Below are 18,150 nucleotides of genomic sequence, written 5' to 3'. Positions count from 1 at the left end.
TTCGAGCTCCATTTTCGCAACGAAAAATTGGCTTTAGATAGTAAAGAAATAAGTTCGTCTTTAAGTTGAATTAAATCGTGAGCTGAGCTGCAGCCAGTTAAAATGTCGTCTACATAAGCATCGTTTTGAAGCACAAGCGATGCAGCAGGAAATTCTAATTTATGGTCATCAGCTAGTTGTTTTAAAACACGAACTGCTATAAAAGGTGATGACGTGAGCCCGTATGTTACCGTCAAAAGCCGGTAATGCTCAATTGGCATGGCTTCGTCTGTTCGCCACACAATCCTTTGAAAATCAGTATGCTTTTTTGAAACTCGAATGCCGCGAAACATTTTTTGTATATCTGCACAAAACACAAAGCGATGCTGTCGAAAACGCAGGGAAACTGTGAAAAGATCTCGTTGTATAGGTGGGCCGACATGTAGGCGCTGGTTGAGGGAAACACCGGACGAATCGTTACTCGAACCATCAAAGACAACCCTACATTGTGTTGTCGTACTTTCCGGTTTCAAGACAGCATGGTGCGGTAAATAAAAAATGTTTTCATGGTCTTGCTCCCTTTCTTCTGTCGACAGCTTTTCCATGTGTCCTAATGTCAAATACTCTCTCATAAATTCCGCGTATTGTTGTTTTAGTTCGGGTATAGTACGAAACCTTTTCTCCATGGCAAATAAACGCATTCGTGCTTGTTGTAGCGTATGATGAATTGGTGGTGCGTCTTCTTTGAACGGGTATTCCACTATATAAGTACCATTTTGGCTACGAGTATGCGTAGCGGAGAAATGTGCCTCTGCTGCGTCCACTGGAATTACAGTAGTTGTGGTGGGTAAACTGTCCATTTCCATGAAGGAACGAACGAGCGAATCCAAATCAACGAAAGCATGATTGACTATTGCTGGTGGTGAGCCCAGTTGAGTTGCATTACATGTACCGGCAATTACCCAACCGAAATTACTATTTAATGCAATAGGCATTGATTTATCAAAATGCTGGCGTTCTCCTGTAAAGATGGCCCATAACTGATCAGCACCAATTATGACATCGACAGATCCCTTGTCGAAAAATGTTGGATCAGCTAATTGCAAATTCAGAATTCGTTCCCACTCTGAGGTTGAGCAGTCGATGCGGTGTGTAGGTATATCGGTTGTCAATTTAGGTAAAACATATGCGCTTATTTTAAGAAAATAGTCAGACAAGCGCGAGAGTAATTTAAGTTGAACACAGCCTCGTGTAGTTCCTGCAGTACAGGCAGACAAACCAAGCACTGAAATACGTGCATTTGTACGTGGAATTCCGATGCGTTGCGCGAAGTTTTCAGCAATGAATGATACAGTAGACCCTGTGTCAAGTAAAACGCGACAATTCACCACATTCCCCCAACGGTCAACCACGTTCGCCATGATAGTCGGTAAGAGAGTGGTAGGCATGAACGACATTGAGGCATTTTTGTTGTTAGCATGTGCAGAGACAGCCGAAGTACGAGGAGCGTGGTCCGTTGATGCTGCAGCTTTAATCGCAATACTTTCTTTTGTTTTCGTGCTTGATTGTTGTTGCAACTGCTGTGTATTCTTCACGGGCTCTTTATGTATATGCACTAACGTGTGGTGCTTTGAGCGACAAAGTTTGCACCGGAAATTGGATGGACATTGATTTACATTATGAGATGAGCGCAAGCAATTGAAGCATAAATGCTTATCTTTTACAAATGCCCTCCTTGTTCCGCTATCCATTTGCTTAAACTTTTGGCATTGAGAAACTGTATGCTGCTCTTCACATACAACACAATAATTTGTTGTTGCTGTTGACTCTCCCGATTGAGCATAATGTGCCAATGCTGTGCGCTTTTTGTTGACTAAACGAGATGGACTACACGATTCTAACGCATCACACCGATGTGACAGAAATTTAACAAACTCATCAAATGACCGAACTACATGAGAATCACCTTTCTTTGCCCATTCCCTTTTTGTTTCTTCATCAACTTTGCCTAACAAAATGGCTACCAACCAAGGGTCCCGACTATTGCAATTGAGGGCATCCAAACCGCGTACAGTTTCGTCAGCTTTGTCGGTTAAGTTACGAAGAGCTGCTATGTTGGGACTAGTACATGGTGACAAAGACAAAAACTGTTGCACAAGGGAATGAACAATTAGCGGCTTTTTGTCATATCGCTCTACTAGCCTGTCCCATGCGTCTTTATAGTTATTGTCAGTCAATGGTATATGTTTAACAAGACTTAATGCTTCATCTTGTAAGTATGACTTTAGGTAATGGAACTTTTGGATGTTGCTCAAATTTGACTTTTCGTCAATTGCGCTTCGAAAAAGGTCGCGAAATGACGGCCAATCTGAATAGTTTCCAGAAAAATTAGGCAGAGAAATTTTAGGGAGATGCACATTTGAATGAGTTACTGCTGCACTGAAGTTATCCAGGAACTTGGCTTGTTGAGTCAGTAACTTATCAATAGAATCATCGGATTCAGTTTCCTTCACGTGTTGGGAACTCAGTTGATCATTGATCAAACGGGATATAGCGGCATGAGCGACGAAGTATTTTTCTTCGTACTCCTCCACATCTTCCGCTGGGTCTATGAAGTTGTCTGCCCCTTCATAATCATACAACGCCTTGCTGATGTCTACAAATTCATTGTAGGACTCCTCTAACTTATGCAGTCTATTTTTTAAGTGCTCCATCGTAGTGGACTTATCAAAGCCCCTAGCGTTTGCACAGGCACGTGTAATAGTGCCTTTAACCCACCCACGTTGTTTTAGTAATTTATCCATTTTGAATTGAATTAAATTATAACACTTGGTACGCGGTATTATTGTTTCAATTCAATCGACCGATATTTGTGATATTATAGTTATTAATTTAACGGAGAAAACACGTGATTCGCGGTGTTTTACGAACAATTAAAAATTTATCCGACTGCGAAAAGGACCAAAAAATATATGTCAAATTACAAATTGACCGATGCCGTTTAGAGTTTAACCTTGACTGATTTATTAACAGAATTCATAATCAAAAATGAGTACAAGAAGAAATAAGTAATATATGCACATATGTATGTATGTATATACCTACACAAATATGTATGTACATATCGTATATGAATTACTGTAAGTAGGTAAATCAAGACAAAGAATATAAGTTTAGTTATTACAAATATTATTGACCAGCGATAACAATTATCGATTATTACATATCAAGATTACGATATAAATTTAATGAATAATACTAAGGGAATATCGGTCGCGAACAACCGATCTTTATGATTTTTTCAGACAACAATATATGCTATATACGTAAGCATTCGTTGAAATTTGAAGCCTCTAGCTCTTAAAATAGGGCAGTAATTACGAAAAGTTTCTTATCTGAACAATCGGTTGTGGCGGATATATACTATATATACGACCGATCTCATCAATTTTTTCAGGCAACAATATGTGTAATATACGAAAGTGTATGGTGAAGTTTGAAGCTTCAGTCTGTTAAATTGCGTAAGCTATTACAAAAATCCTCTTTTTCTGAAAAATCGGTTGTATGGAGGATATATGCTATAGGGGTCCGATCCGGCCGGTTCCGACAAATGTCTAATTGGACACCCAAATACACTCGCTCACCAAATTTTATCAAGATATCTCAAAAATTGAGGGACTAGTTTGTATACAAATAGACAGACGGACATGGCTAAATCAACTCAGCTCTTCAACCTGATTATTTCGGTATACTTAATGGTGGGTCTATCTATTTTCCTTTAAGGACTTACAATTTTGGGTTTCGTGACGAAATTAATATACCATTTCATTTTCATGAAAGTTATAAAAAAGGGTTGCTAAGGAAATTTTTAGTATTAACTAAAATTTTCAATTTGTTTTTCTATTTTGTTATACCTTTTTTCAACAAATGTTTTCTCAAGCTAATACTGATTTTAAATTCTTCTTCTGCGGTACTTCGAGGTGTGATATATTTAAAATATAATGACATTGAAAATTAATAAGGAGAGCAAATCGGAAAGCGGCAAGAAGTCACGATTTTCCATGGAATACTCGTACTATAGACTTTGTCAATGTACTTCTAAGCCATATTTTTATTAGATACACATAAGAATGGCAATAGACACAGAAATGTTTTCCTGAATTTATTATATGAATTTGTATAAATTTTCATGCATATATGATAGGTTTTTCTTTTGTTTTAAGAAAAATTGTATTGTTTTGTGAAGAATTTCCTATGGCAAAAAATCAATCCCATCAAAAAAAATTTATTTGAGTATGGAATTGATATCTGTGTCACAGATTTACAGACCTTCGATGGCTTTTGATTTTTGATGATCCTAGTAATTGAATAATGGGTTAAGTGATCTCTGAAACGTTAATACCAGCTTCAAAATTTGACTCAAATGGTATTAATTCTCATTTTGAAAATTGAATAAAATATTTCTTAAAAAGCAAAACCCTCTATGAGCATGTATTTTAAACCTAGAAAGCTATATTTATGCATTAGGTATTTTAGCTTTAACTGGATGATGTACATGCATATATCAGTATTGGGGACAGACCCATCCGTCCGCCGCTAACGTTTTTGATAGTACCTTCATACAGAACCAACATCATGACCTTCGAAACTTTAGCACTTTACCCACTATTACAAGTCGTCATGTTCCAAACATGGTTCAAAATAAACGCTATATCTTAAATACGTATGAGGATGAGCATTCCATTACTAATTTTCTTACCGCTTTCTTCGGCAAAGTTTAATCGGTGAAAGCTACCAAAAAATTCAATAACTTCCACATTTATCTCCTCTATCAATGGGATTAGTGTGTTATAACTTATAACCAGATAACTAGCACTAACTAAACACATTTCAGTATACCGCCACATCTAACATTTAATTTTTTTTATCTGATCCAGTTTATATGGCGAACCGTAAGAGAATAATAAAGAACCGTGGAAACTAAAAAACTTACACTCTATAAATCTAGTATAATAATTAACCACGACTCAAATACATACCTTTACCTTTTTGTGAACGGGATGCTATTTTCTCCTCCTTTTCCTCGAGGAAGCGTTTGATGCGTTCATTTTCCTTACGTAGTTCCCTATCCAGGAAACGAATCTTATCCATACGCAATCTGTCCATTTTTTGTTTACGATCGCACTCAGCCGCATATATCGAATCTTCAACATCTGGTGGCCATTTCCTGAAACGCTCGGGCGGCACATTAGTCACATCTAATACTTTTATTGCTACAGCTACATAATTAGTAATTGCGCAACCTTGCGGATTACATCCAAACTCTATACGCCGTATTAGAGAATCCATCTCAATGAAGCGAAGCAAACAACCCGGACCAGAACCAAACTTTCGATAACCTACTGGCGTACATGGAAATCCAATAAACATATACAAGAAATTATAACGTTTAACTATGAGACATGAGAACATCTGACAAATCACAATCAAGCGATTATAGGTTATCAAACTCTCGAGAAGCATTTGACGTAGAGTTCGCGTCATTGAGCTTTGTATGACTCGCTCCAGGTGTAGCATATAAATATTTTTGCCAATGTTTATTTTTGGCATTTTCTTGGATAGAAAAGCGCTTAATGTGGCCTCATAATTGGAAAATTCTTCACCGAAGCTATTGGATGATTCGACCGCATAATCAACCAGTTCCTTATTCCATGTGGAAATGTTATATTTGGCGCTGAGCGCGGTAGCTACTAATGTTGAGAGGAGCCCATTTAATTTGCTGACTTCATCCTCTTCAGTTGGTATATAGGATTGCCCCATTACAACCCAGGTACCGTCAGGCAACATTTCAAAGTTTGTACGTATTTCTAATTCCTCTTCCAAAGTTATAGGACGCTGTGGTGGCTCCGGCTGCTTCTGGAATTCGGTATACAAATTATCGTAGTCTTCGCCATGCGTCAACTTGTAACGTAAGCCTTGCAAATATTCCTTGTCGGAGCGTAGCAGAACCTTATCTACTTGCTTGTAGAGATGTGCACGACTAGGCGTAGGCTCGACCATGCGATCGATGGCCTCACATATGATTTCTTCCAATAATGTTGCAACAACATCGGCATTCTCGAACTCAGGTATACGCTCTTCATCCGGTATGGATTGTATACTGAAAGTGCGTCCCAGTTTCTTCTTGCTCTTAACCTTCTTGGAGGTTCGTTTGTCTTGATCGGATGATGTAAGAATTTTAGGGTATGTAATCTGCAAGCGTGGATATTTGTTTTTCAAGTTTAGCGCCGATATCATTGGCCTGATACAGCCGATGTGTATGGCGTGAACAAAAAATTTGCCGCCGCGCCGCATTTTTAGTGCCTTAATGTAAAGAATTCTACAAAATGACTCAAAGTTAGAATGCATTTGTAAACATGCAACTCCTTTTGTTAGGAAATCTTCAGGATCGAGCACCTGACCGGCCTTCCCACGTCGAAAAGGATCAAAGAGGTAGTAGAATTCTAAATCACGCCAAATTGCCACAACGGAATTATCGATTTGTAGAAGAGCCGCATCGTTATTACTCGCGAATAGATCACGAATAACAGACGTCAATTGCGACTCGATATATGATTTGCAGTTGGTCACATGACCGGTATAAAGGAAGGGTTGCTTTTTCATTGTAGCCCTAAATGCGCCAAGCATAATCACATCCGGCACATCCACAATGTTCAAATGCTGTTTCTTCTTCAACTTCAAACGTTTCAAAAAATTTTTGTAAAATGCTGTTCCAAACTTAATTAGCTCATCAATGACTTCCATGCGCCATGTGGATGCCCGCTGTATATTCGAATACAATAATGCGAGTAGTGAAATAATTACCGAGCCATTTTGTTCATTACCTGTTATCGGTTGTTGGAGGCCGTTATTAGCTGCTGGTATAATCGCATATGTTCCATTAACTACTGCCCATAATCTGTGTGTGCGCTTCGGGAATGGTTTATTTTGTATAGGAGTAGGTATTTTTCCAAAATTTTTGATTGATATTTCATATAAACTGATTTCGCCCTTCACATCAGCCTTGGTGAAGCTGATGATTAAATGTACCAAATGCTCAACAAAGGTAACTGCCATTAGTGAACAATTACCATTCTCAAAGTCTCGCTGGCACAACTCATCACGTCCATAGGGATCAAATATATAGAACGTATTTGTACAACGCTTCCATATCAACAAATAAATATCTTTGGCTATCAATACAGCCGCATTGTACTTGAAAAAATATAATGAAAGCACTTTGTATATATTTGGTTCAGAGTCTAGTGGTCCGGTGAAATGAAGCTTAAAGCCAACCTCGGCTTGTTTGTCAACAATTTGTGGTATAATATCGAATTCGTTGTCTTCGGATTTATAATTTAAATTGGTGCTTTTCTTTAACAATTTTTCACCAGTTGTCAAAATGCCATCCAAAGTATCTGAGGTCCAAAAGTCAGGATTGAAGCGAAAACTCTCAATGTAAGCGGCATACAAACAGGCCACCTCTTTAGGACGATTAAAATAACTGTGAGAAAAAGAGTACACGTTAAAGAAGGAATTTGTTATAGAGTCGCAAACAAACATCTAATCAATTTGATTGTTCGGCCAAGTACATTCCATTGCACTTAAACGAAAACACAATAAAGATAAATAAATACAAGGCGCGTTAGCCGCCGAAGAGATTTTAGGCCGAGCTTCTTTTCCAATTTGCGTCGTGCTCCTTTTAGTTTTTCTTACCAATTGGCACATACATGCCGGTTGTGAACGGCATCTGCGAAGCGGATGAGTTTTCACTGAAAAGCTTTTCATGGCAGAAATACTTTGGAAACGTTTCAAGGGCATTTTGCAACGTTGCCGCACTATGTTGTAAATTGAAAAAAGTTTTCCCACAAATCAATTTCTCAGCAACATTTAAGGTAAAAGTTATGGGACATTTTTTGCCGTTATGAGAAATATCGGATATCGATAAAAATCTTAGAACAATACAGTGATAAATGTTTAAATGTATTTGGGTTTTCTTTTCTTAAACCAATCTTAATATAAATTTTGAGTTGCTGTGTTCGAGTATGTAAAAATAAGAAATGGATTACAACAGAAATTTACACATTTGAGGTCCCCAAAATTCATGCCATTGATAGGTTTTAAGTGCATTTTATGTGAGCGAACATTCAACTCTTTACAAATGCACTCGAAACTCTATGGAATTTTCACTCATTTAAATTGCACCTAAAATATATACATATATATTTTTTTAAACATTCTAGCTCAGCATCTCATCATCCCATCTTTCTACGTTTACTAGCATTGTGAATAATGAAAAAGAGTGATATCTTCTGCATAGACGTCAAAATTCCAAAGTGATTGGATCACCTGATTTGTAATTGACTATCGCTGTCTCATTCTGTATCTCTTTCTATCACCCGCTGAAGATAGGCGCCGCCATATTGAACACCCTATCAAAACGCTAAAAAGTAGCCCTATTGAACATCCTGTCAGGCAGTTGACAGATAAGATAACACACTTAGTTATCATTCACAATGTTTACTAGGCTTCCTAGACTGAGAGAATTGTCCTGCTATTTCAATTTGAAACTTTTATCAATATCCTATTTTTTCATATCGGCATAAAATTGGCCATTCGAGTTTTTTTTTAATTTTTTTGATAGCTCTAGCCATAACCGTTGCTGAGAAATTTGATTTTTAGAAAAGTTAATTTCAATTTCCCCCATAGTGGTTCGGCGCATAGGCAGTCAGTGTAATAATTTTAGCTTTTGGCGTTTTAGTTTCTAAAAATAATGTCGTCTTTATTCTCAGCTATTCCGGTGGTTTGTATTATTTAGTGACTGTTTTCGGTATCGAAATAATTTCATGGCCTTTCGGCAAATATTTCGTTACCATTTCGGATCTACCTTGGGACGAGTTACTGGTTCATTATCGTTGTCAGAACGATAACTTGCCGGTAACTATTGTTTTCGATAACCTGAAAAATCATCGCTTTCCAATCCCACGGCAGCCTCTTCTATGTACCGAAGCGACTCGGCTGTTTTCCCAGCCAAGGGGAGCATTTCAGTGTAAGCTCATTTAATTTGTTGCATCCCTCCCATAAATTGTCATCCGCAGAGCAGCTTTTAGCAGCGATACAGCTCCATACTTCCTTTCTGCGGGATGGTGTTGAAGCAAGCCCTGGTCCAGAGAAATAGTTTTGCTGTGTGTGCCGGAAACGAGTTTTTTAGAACGGTCAAACTCATGTCAGTGTGTCACGTTATAGGGGTGGTTACATCGAACGGGGTGTTGTGGGCTAGATGCAAACATTTGTCGACTCCTTGATTTTTTCAAAACTTGCGTGGCACCTGCTCAGGGAGTCCCGTAGTCTGCGTCTAAGCGCCCCCTCACTACCTTCTATCCGCACCGCTGTTAAGCAAACCTCAACAAGTATACGCTGCTGCCCGCATTCTACGGTGAAACCAGCTCATAGGGCCGCTCCAACCCATCACTACAATCTCCGTAGCATGCGCCGAAGCAATGCCAAGCACCAGCCACTCCCCCGTCTTCTCTCCTCTTTTTGGCGCCAGCACACGAGTAGGTCAAGGAAGCCGGGTCTTAGTCCCTATAACCCTGTGCACCGTTTGTCAGTACTGAATATATACGTTTACGATATCTGATCAGTGCAATGCCTGCTTTGGACGATGTCACATTCTTAGATGTTCAGTGCTCAGTAGACCCAAAAACACTGGGTACCCCGGCACTCTCCCAAGGACGTCCCGTCCCGAGCTTAAGTAGCACATGCGAACTAGCCTCATACAACATAGGCGTAACCTGTGCCCCTTACCCATAGAATGACGACGTTGTTTTTATTGTAGCGATAAAGACACTCCCCGAAGGTTTTGGAGCGCGTTATCGTAGTTCTTTGCTGGATATAGAGACGGTACGTTCCGGTAGCAAGCAACATTAAGGTGCATACCCGACCATCTAGGGAACGATACAAATTTGACCACATTGAAACTTCTAGGCCATCTCCCCCTCCCACGCCCTAGTGCAATAAGGAGCTTGGGGTCGCCAGAGCTTTGGCTGATAAATAAGCAGGATTCGCCAAAGGTAGGTCAGGTTGACGATTGGGCTGGAGAAGCTATAAATTGCATTGTCAACCCCTTAAAAGGGTAGTGCTCTCCCTCGAATAATTTGGGTGTTTTATTCGTCTCTTACGGGTATATTCTCAGCCCCCTAACCCGTTGGAGTGACGACGCCTTTCACATGCATTTCAAAAAAAAAAAAAAACAGCTACTATGGGACGATCACGACGGAGTCGAATTTATGATGCGGCACAACATCCGCAAAGCTGCGATCCAACAGATATCCGCACTGAACCCGAATAGTACCAACTTTACGAGAAGGCGCTGAACTTGTTACTGAATGGTACCAACAGCGAAACGTCTGGAGTGGCTGTTAGCTATGGAGGTTGTGCCTGCGCTAGCAACAAACAATTTTGATTTTGATCGGAGATTATTGATACTCCGCAAATATATTACTGGTTTTCAGTTACGACTAAGCTTTGCCGTTAAATTTCTTGAAAAATCATGCCTTGCAAGTGTCATGTGAATCTTCCTTGAGCGAAAAAATAGTGATTTTAGAAGAGTTAAATTAAATATTTCACAAATAACATGAAGTTCGATGTCATAACTAACGTCGCGTGAATCAAGCATGAGTTTAAAACGTTGATCACCCACACGTCTACACCCCATTTTTAACTTCTGAGCAAACATCATTTGGAAAAATGAGCATAATTAAAAGGCTGTACAATATACAAGGCGGGTATAAAATCAGACTTTGTCAAATGATCTTGCATAACTCCATCAGCACTGTCAGAAAAGGATGAAGGCCCCCTTAGCCTTTCCTCAAATAACAAACCTTTGAGTGATCAAAATATTGGCAGTTTTGCAGCATTATATAGTTATCCGCTTAGTGGAACTTTTAGGCCGAAATAATATTTGTGCAAACTTCTAAATTGTTCATACCTTGCCTTTTCTTTCGTTTTTTCTTCTGGTTTAATTGCTTCGGTGCCAAACACGATTTCTGCAGTAAATGTTTTATCCAAATCATTGGGTATTCTGAACGTCGTTAACTGTAAATGTTTACAATCTGCACAAAAGATTTGTCAACCATAGGAAATGAAATAAGAAACCATGCTTACATAATTCTAGAGCATTCCACTTACTCACCAAATTTTTGTGTGGAAGCTTCAAGAAACGCGCCATCCAATTGGTTTTCCTGTTGTTGTAAGCCGATATTCCATGTCCATAAATCATTTGGATCACGTCCTTGTATCAAGTCAACACGCGACAAATTCTGTTCGTCGAACTTTTGTTGTAGGATACGTGGATTATAACTGCTATATCCAATCACATCTTCATCTAATGGCGGAAGCGGCGGAACAGTTTGATTGTGAAACATACCACTTTTGGGGCGTTTCAGTTCAAGCTAAAGAGAAAAAAGAAATAAAATTATTTTTTGATTAGGAAAAAAGAGAATGCCAAAACATATAGTATTGTAACGATTTTGCTGCAAATTCCTCTTATTTGCCCTTTTGCTAGGTTCGTATCGCTAAACTGTTGAATAAATAACTCCAATATTGAATAATGGAAAAATGGCCTTTATTAAAATACTTCACAATAACACTCAAACTGTGCAACGAATAGCTTAATAACCAAACTGATAACTCAAATGAAACTCCACTATTCAAAATAATACTCCTATTGCTCGCTAGATATCGTCTTAAGCCCCCATTACTGATACTTAGCATATACTTGACTTGACTTGGCGTAAACTTGGCAACTTAGCCACTATTATACTCCACTTGGCGCATACAATCTGGCATCATAATCAGCGTTGAAATTTATTTTTAAATAAATGTCAATTTGTATGACAAAATGTCAAAATGAAATGGAAACAAACAAATGACATCTCAAAATGCAAACGTCACTTAGAACTTACATAGAAAATCAAAATTCAACAGACTTCTAAGTCAAGTTAAGTGTTGCCAAGTTTTAAGTAATCAGTAACATGCAATGTTCATTTAACAGAACTGTAAGTGACAGTTCTCAAGCCAAGTCAAGTCTATGATAAGTATCAGTAATGGAGCCTTTAGTCGTAACTGCTTGACAACTCAAATCAAACTCAAACTCCTCGCCTTTACTGTCGCGCCTTTTATACTTTTTGATTTCTAATTGCATACTTCTAGGCTTTTCCATTCCAGAACTTACTAGTTAGTTTTGGCTACAAAATCGCCAACCACAACTACGTGCACAAATTATTGCCCTCTCTTGTGACAACTCAGATAAGATATATGCATGTGTTTGTGCATTGTCGCTCCACTGCTCGTATATGTACATATGTGTAGACGCAATTATTTATTCGTTTATGTAGATACATAATGATTGAATTATTGATGTGAATGTTTGTAGTTTACAGTCTCTCGAGTACACATAGGCGTATAAGTAAATGCATCTGTGTGTGACATCTCTCAGGGCTGCCTTATATATGTGTATACTTGATTTGATTATTGGCGTAAATACTGCTTAGCATGGCCTTAGTGATGGTATAGCTTAGTGATGCTAATATCCGTGACAGTATTATGGATAAGATTGAGTAACATACATATTTAGATGTTGTTTGACCATGGTACATGTATAACTGAGAGATAATATTTGCTGAGCACACCTATAGTCCAGAAAGTATGAGCTATGTTTTATTAGCACTAAGCTGAAAAGAAGTCACCTCTGTGAAAAACATGATTATAATCTTGAACCTTTGGTCACCAAGAACGACAACGTAAATCGACACTGATGATGGCGCAACGCTGAAACTGGTTTGTCTCTCAATCAAATTTGACAAGGGATGACGGAAAATCGTTCCCATATCTATCAATAAATACCGCTACGAAGGGTGAAGCAACCTCTCAAGACCCCTTGTATTTTCCATTTAAAAAAAATTAAACGAAGTTTAGTGCGCCAACTATATCGAATGTCAGAATTACTGAAGCAATAAAAAGAAAGTTTTACCGTTGACGCACTTTGGGGTATTCACGTGGCCTTGATTTTCGGCTTATCTGCGTACAGTTTATAAAAACAAAATACGCTGAAGGAAAATATGTTTTAACTGGTAATTTGATAATAAGGTAACCGGGTTACCCCAAATGAAATGCCGGTTTTGCGATGCTCATTAAATTGTAAAAGCTTTTGAACAAATTAGGACGGAACTGTCTTCTACGATTACGAAGACCACATACCATTCATGAACGAAGCTCAGCAATAACACTATGCGACACCAAAAAAAAACTTGGGAAGCAAAGCCGGGTAGTAATGAGTACTTTATAAATTAAATTCAGTGTCGTTTTGGGATCATTTTTGGATCGCTGAGGGCTGTTTCGCAATGGTATTAGGGATGGTTTTGGTAATCTTGGAATCATTTCCATTATCAAAGATTATTTATAGGTCCTTTTGGGATCACTTCAGGTCCATTTCGGAATGATTTTTGGGACTCTGTGGTGGTCATCCTGTGGTAATTTGATGGTCACTTCCGGATGTTTTTTGGTTTTTTTTTTTGGATACTCCCGGGGTCATTAGGAGGTCACTTCGAACCCAATTTGGAGTCATTTCCAGACGATTTAATAGGCTATAAGAAGGTCCTTCAGTTTTCTTTCGGGATGATTTGAGGGTATTAAGGGGTTCTACTACTTTACTTTCCGAAGGCTCATTCTCAATGTTTTTTCGCAAGAGCTCCAAATAATCCCGGAGTGATCCGCAAAATACCCTGGGAGAAACCAGAAAAATTCAAGCCCAAAATCAACCCGAGATGATCTCCAAATGACCCCGAATTTACCATGAAATAGCATATAATACCACTTCACATTAACCTTAATTTATCCCGATGTGACCTCCAAATGACCAAGGAAAAATTAAGAGACAGTCCCCAAAATCATCCCGAAATCCCCTAAATTACCCAGAAGTTAGCCGACTCCCGAAATGAACCGGAAGTATCACCCAAAATAATAGCGAGATTACCCCAAAATGCCTCTTAAATAATCAATGATATAATTCTGCAACAAATTACCCATAAATTACCCTGTTATTGCCTCAACATAGTGCCGAAAAGATTCCGAAATGACCACGAACGCCCAAGGGAGCATATATGCTCTCGCTCTACTACAAATATCGTTTATAGCTGTTTTGATATTGGCTCCACTCTAAAACAAGACGTATCTCAAGGCAAAACGAGCGAAATACTATAACATTTTATCCTATGGCTCTGATCTATGCTCCATTCATGTTCGGAGCCGGAACAGTAGCAAAAAGGAAAAGAAAAAAGGGAAACTCCAAAAAAGAATATCGTTTTTATTCACTGGGGTGCTAAATCCATTAATTAACTTGTAGTTTTTCTTTTGCCATTCCTTATAATGTAAGTGAAAAAACAAATATTAGATACAGTCCGGTAGAAGTGATATCAAAATACTTTGGAGTTCGAGTAGATTGATGACGAGTGTGAAGACTAGTACCTAGGACCTACCTAATTATTTTCTAGATTGTAGTATTATTATTACTAAATGTAAGTATTGTTTTCAAAAAAACCGTTTGACTTAAAATTTTTTTAAATTGTTTTATTTCAATAACAAAAAAAACAAGTAAGGAAGGCTAAGTTCGGGTGTAACCGAACATTACATACTCAGTTGAGAGCTATGGAGACAAACTAAGGAAAATCACCATGTAGGAAAATGAACCTAGGGTAACCCTAGAATGTGGTTGTATGACATGTGTATCAAATGGAAGGTATTAAAGAGTATTTTAAGAGAGAGTAGGCCATAGTTCTATGGATGGACGCCATTTAGGGATATCGCCATAAAGGTGGACCAGGGCTGACTATAGAATTTGTTTGTACGATATGAGTATCAAATGAAAGGTGTTACTGAGCATTTTAAGAGGGAGCGGGCCTTAGGTCTATAGGTGGACGCCTTTTCGAGATGTCGCCATTAGGGTGGGCCAGGGGTGACTCTAGAATGTTTGTACGATATGGGTATCAAACGAAAGGTGTTACTGAGCATTTTAAAAGGGAGTGGGCATTAGGTCTATAGGTGGACGCCTTTTCGAAATATCGCCATTAGGGTGGGCCAGGGGTGACTCCAGAATGTGTTTGTACGATATGGGAATCAAATGAAAGGTGTTACTGAGCATTTTAAGAGGGAGTGGGCATTAGGTCTATAGGTGGACGCCTTTTCGAGATGTCGCCATTAGGGTGGGCCAGGGGTGACTCTAGAATGTTTGTACGATATGGGTATCAAACGAAAGGTGTTACTGAGCATTTTAAAAGGGAGTGGGCATTAGGTCTATAGGTGGACGCCTTTTCGAAATATCGCCATTAGGGTGGGCCAGGGGTGACTCCAGAATGTGTTTGTACGATATGGGAATCAAATGAAAGGTGTTACTGAGCATTTTAAGAGGGAGTGGGCATTAGGTCTATCGGTGGATGCCTTTACGAGATATCGCCATTAAGGTGGGCCAGGGGTGACTCTAGAATGTGTTTGTACGATATGGGTATCAAATGAAAGGTGGTAATAAGTATTTTAAAAGGGAATGGGCTTTAGTTCTATAGGTGCACGCCTTTTCGAGAAATCGCCATAAAGGTGGACCAGGGGTGACTCTAGAATATGTTTGTACGATATGGGTATCAAATGAAAGGTGGTAATGAGTATTTTAAAAGGAAGTAATCCTTAGTTCTATAGGTGGAAGCCTTTTCGAGATATCGCCATAAAGGTGGACCAGGGATGACTCTAGAATGTTTGTACGATATGGGTATCAAACGAAAGGCGTTACTGAGCATTTTAAGAGGGAGTGGGCATTAGGTCTATAGGTGGACGCCTTTTCGAGATATCGCCATTAGGGTGGGCCAGGGCTGACTCTAGAATGTTTGTACGATATGGGTATCAAACGAAAGGTGTTACTGAGCATTTTAAGAGGGAGTAGGCATTAGGTCTATAGGTGGACACCTTTTCGAGATATCGCCATTAGGGTGGGCCAGGGGTGACTCTAGAATGTTTGTACGATATGGGTATCAAACGAAAGGTGTTACTGAGCATTTTAAGAGGGAGTGGGCATTAGGTCTATAGGTGGACGCCTTTTCGTGATATCGCCATTAGGGTGGGCCAGGGGTGACTCTAGAATGTTTGTACGATATGGGTATCAAACGAAAGGTGTTACTGAGCATTTTAAGAGGGAGTGGGCATTAGGTCTATAGGTGGACGCCTTTTCGAGATTTCGCCATTAGGGTGGGCCAGGGGTGACTCTAGAATGTTTGTACGATATGGGTATCAAACGAAAGGTGTTACTGAGCATTTTAAGAGGGAGTAGGCATTAGGTCTATAGGTGGACACCTTTTCGAGATATCGCCATTAGGGTGGGCCAGGGGTGACTCTAGAATGTTTGTACGATATGGGTATCAAACGAAAGTTGTTACTGAGCATTTTAAGAGGGAGTGGACATTAGGTCTATAGGTGGACGCCTTTTTGAGATATCGCCATTAGGGTGGGCCAGGGGTGACTCTAGAATGTTTGTACGATATGGGTAAATAACGAAAGGTGTTACTGAGCATTTTAAGAGGGAGTGGGCATTAGGTCTATAGGTGAACGCCTTTTCGAGATATCGCCATTAGGGTGGGCCAGGGGTGACTCTAGAATGTGTTTGTACGATATGGATATCAAATTAAAGGTATTAATCGAGGGTTTTGAAAGCGAGTGGCCCTTAGATGTATATGTGAAGGCGTTTTCGCGATATCGACCAAAATGTGGACCAGGTGATCCAGAAAATCATCTGTCGGGTACTGCTAATTTATTTATATATGCAATACCACTAACAGTATTCCTGCCAAGATTCCAAACGCTGTTGATTTCGCCTTGTAGAACTTTTTCATTTTCTTCTACTTAATATGGTAGGTGTCACACCCATTTTACAAAGTTTTTTCCAAAGTTATATTTTGCGTCAATAAACCAATCCAATTACCATGTTTCATCCCTTTTTTCGTATTTGGTATTGAATTATGGCATTTTTTTCATTTTTCGTAATATTTGATATCAATAAAGTGGGCGTGGTTATGGTCGGATTTCGGCCATTTTTTACACCAAGATAAAGTGACTTCAGATAAGTACGTGGAATAAGTTTAGTAAAGATATATCGGTTTTTGCTCAAGTTATTGTGTTAACGGCCGCGAGGAAGGCCAGACGGTGGACTGTGTATAAAAACTGGGCGTGGCGTCCACCGATTTCGCCCATTTTCGCAGAAAACAGTTACCGTCATAGAATCTATGCCCCTACCAAATTTAAGAAGGAGTGGTAAATGTTTGTTCGACTTATGGCATTAAAAGTATTCTAGACAAACTAAATGAAAATGGGCGGAGCCACGCCCATTTTGAAATTTTCTTTTATTTTTGTATTTTGTTGCATCATATCATTACTGGAGTTGAATTTTGACTTAATTTACTTATATACAGTAAAGATATTAAATTTTTTGTTAAAATTTGAATTAAAAAAAAATTTTTTTTAAAAAGTGGGCGTGTTCTTCATCCAATTTTGCTAATTTTTATTTGGCACATAAATAGTAATAGTAGTAACATTCCTGCCAAATTTCATCAGGATATCTTCAACGACTGCCAAATTACAGCTTGCAAAACTTTTAAATTACCTTCTTCTAAAAGTGGGCGGTGCCACGCCCATTGTCCAAAATCTTACTAATTTTCTATTCTGCGTCATAACGTCAACCCATCTACCAAGTTTCATCGCTTTATCCGCCTTTGGCAATGAATTATCGCATTTTTTCGGTTTTTCGAAATTTTCGATATCGAAAAAATGTGCGTGGTTATAGTCCGATATCGTTCATTTTAAATAGCGATCTGAGATGAGTGCCCAGGAATCTACATACCAAATTTCATCAAGATACCTCAAAATTTACTCAAGTTATGGTGTTAACGGACAGACGGACGGACGGACGGACGGACGGACATGGCTCAATCAAATTTTTTTTCGATACTGATGATTTAGATATATGGAAGTCTATATCTATCTCGATTCCTTTATACCTGTACAACCAACCGTTATCCAATCAAAGTTAATATACTC

General features: G+C 38.8%; 1 protein-coding gene across 2 annotated transcripts in view; it reads right to left on the bottom strand.

Annotated features, from left to right (window-relative positions):
• Positions 1-18,150, bottom strand: part of LOC137252903 (uncharacterized) — a 144,646-nt gene that overhangs the window by 50,861 nt on the left and 75,635 nt on the right. Inside the window, exons 2-4 of one of the 2 annotated variants that reach the window (XM_067789038.1) lie at positions 11,213-11,471; positions 11,009-11,132; positions 5,019-7,522 (exon numbers count right to left, since the gene is read on the bottom strand). In XM_067789038.1, coding sequence (XP_067645139.1) covers positions 5,019-7,522; positions 11,009-11,132; positions 11,213-11,471 — 2,887 coding nt within the window. The remainder of the gene's footprint in view (positions 1-5,018; positions 7,523-11,008; positions 11,133-11,212; positions 11,472-18,150) is intronic. The other variant, XM_067789039.1, reaches the window with a different exon arrangement.

The sequence above is a fragment of the Eurosta solidaginis genome, chromosome 5 (assembly GCF_040869045.1).
Source record: "Eurosta solidaginis isolate ZX-2024a chromosome 5, ASM4086904v1, whole genome shotgun sequence".
In the NCBI taxonomy this organism is placed as follows: Eukaryota; Metazoa; Arthropoda; class Insecta; order Diptera; family Tephritidae; genus Eurosta; species Eurosta solidaginis.
Note: the sequence above shows the minus strand (reverse complement) of the source record. Positions and strands in the feature narration are given on the sequence as shown.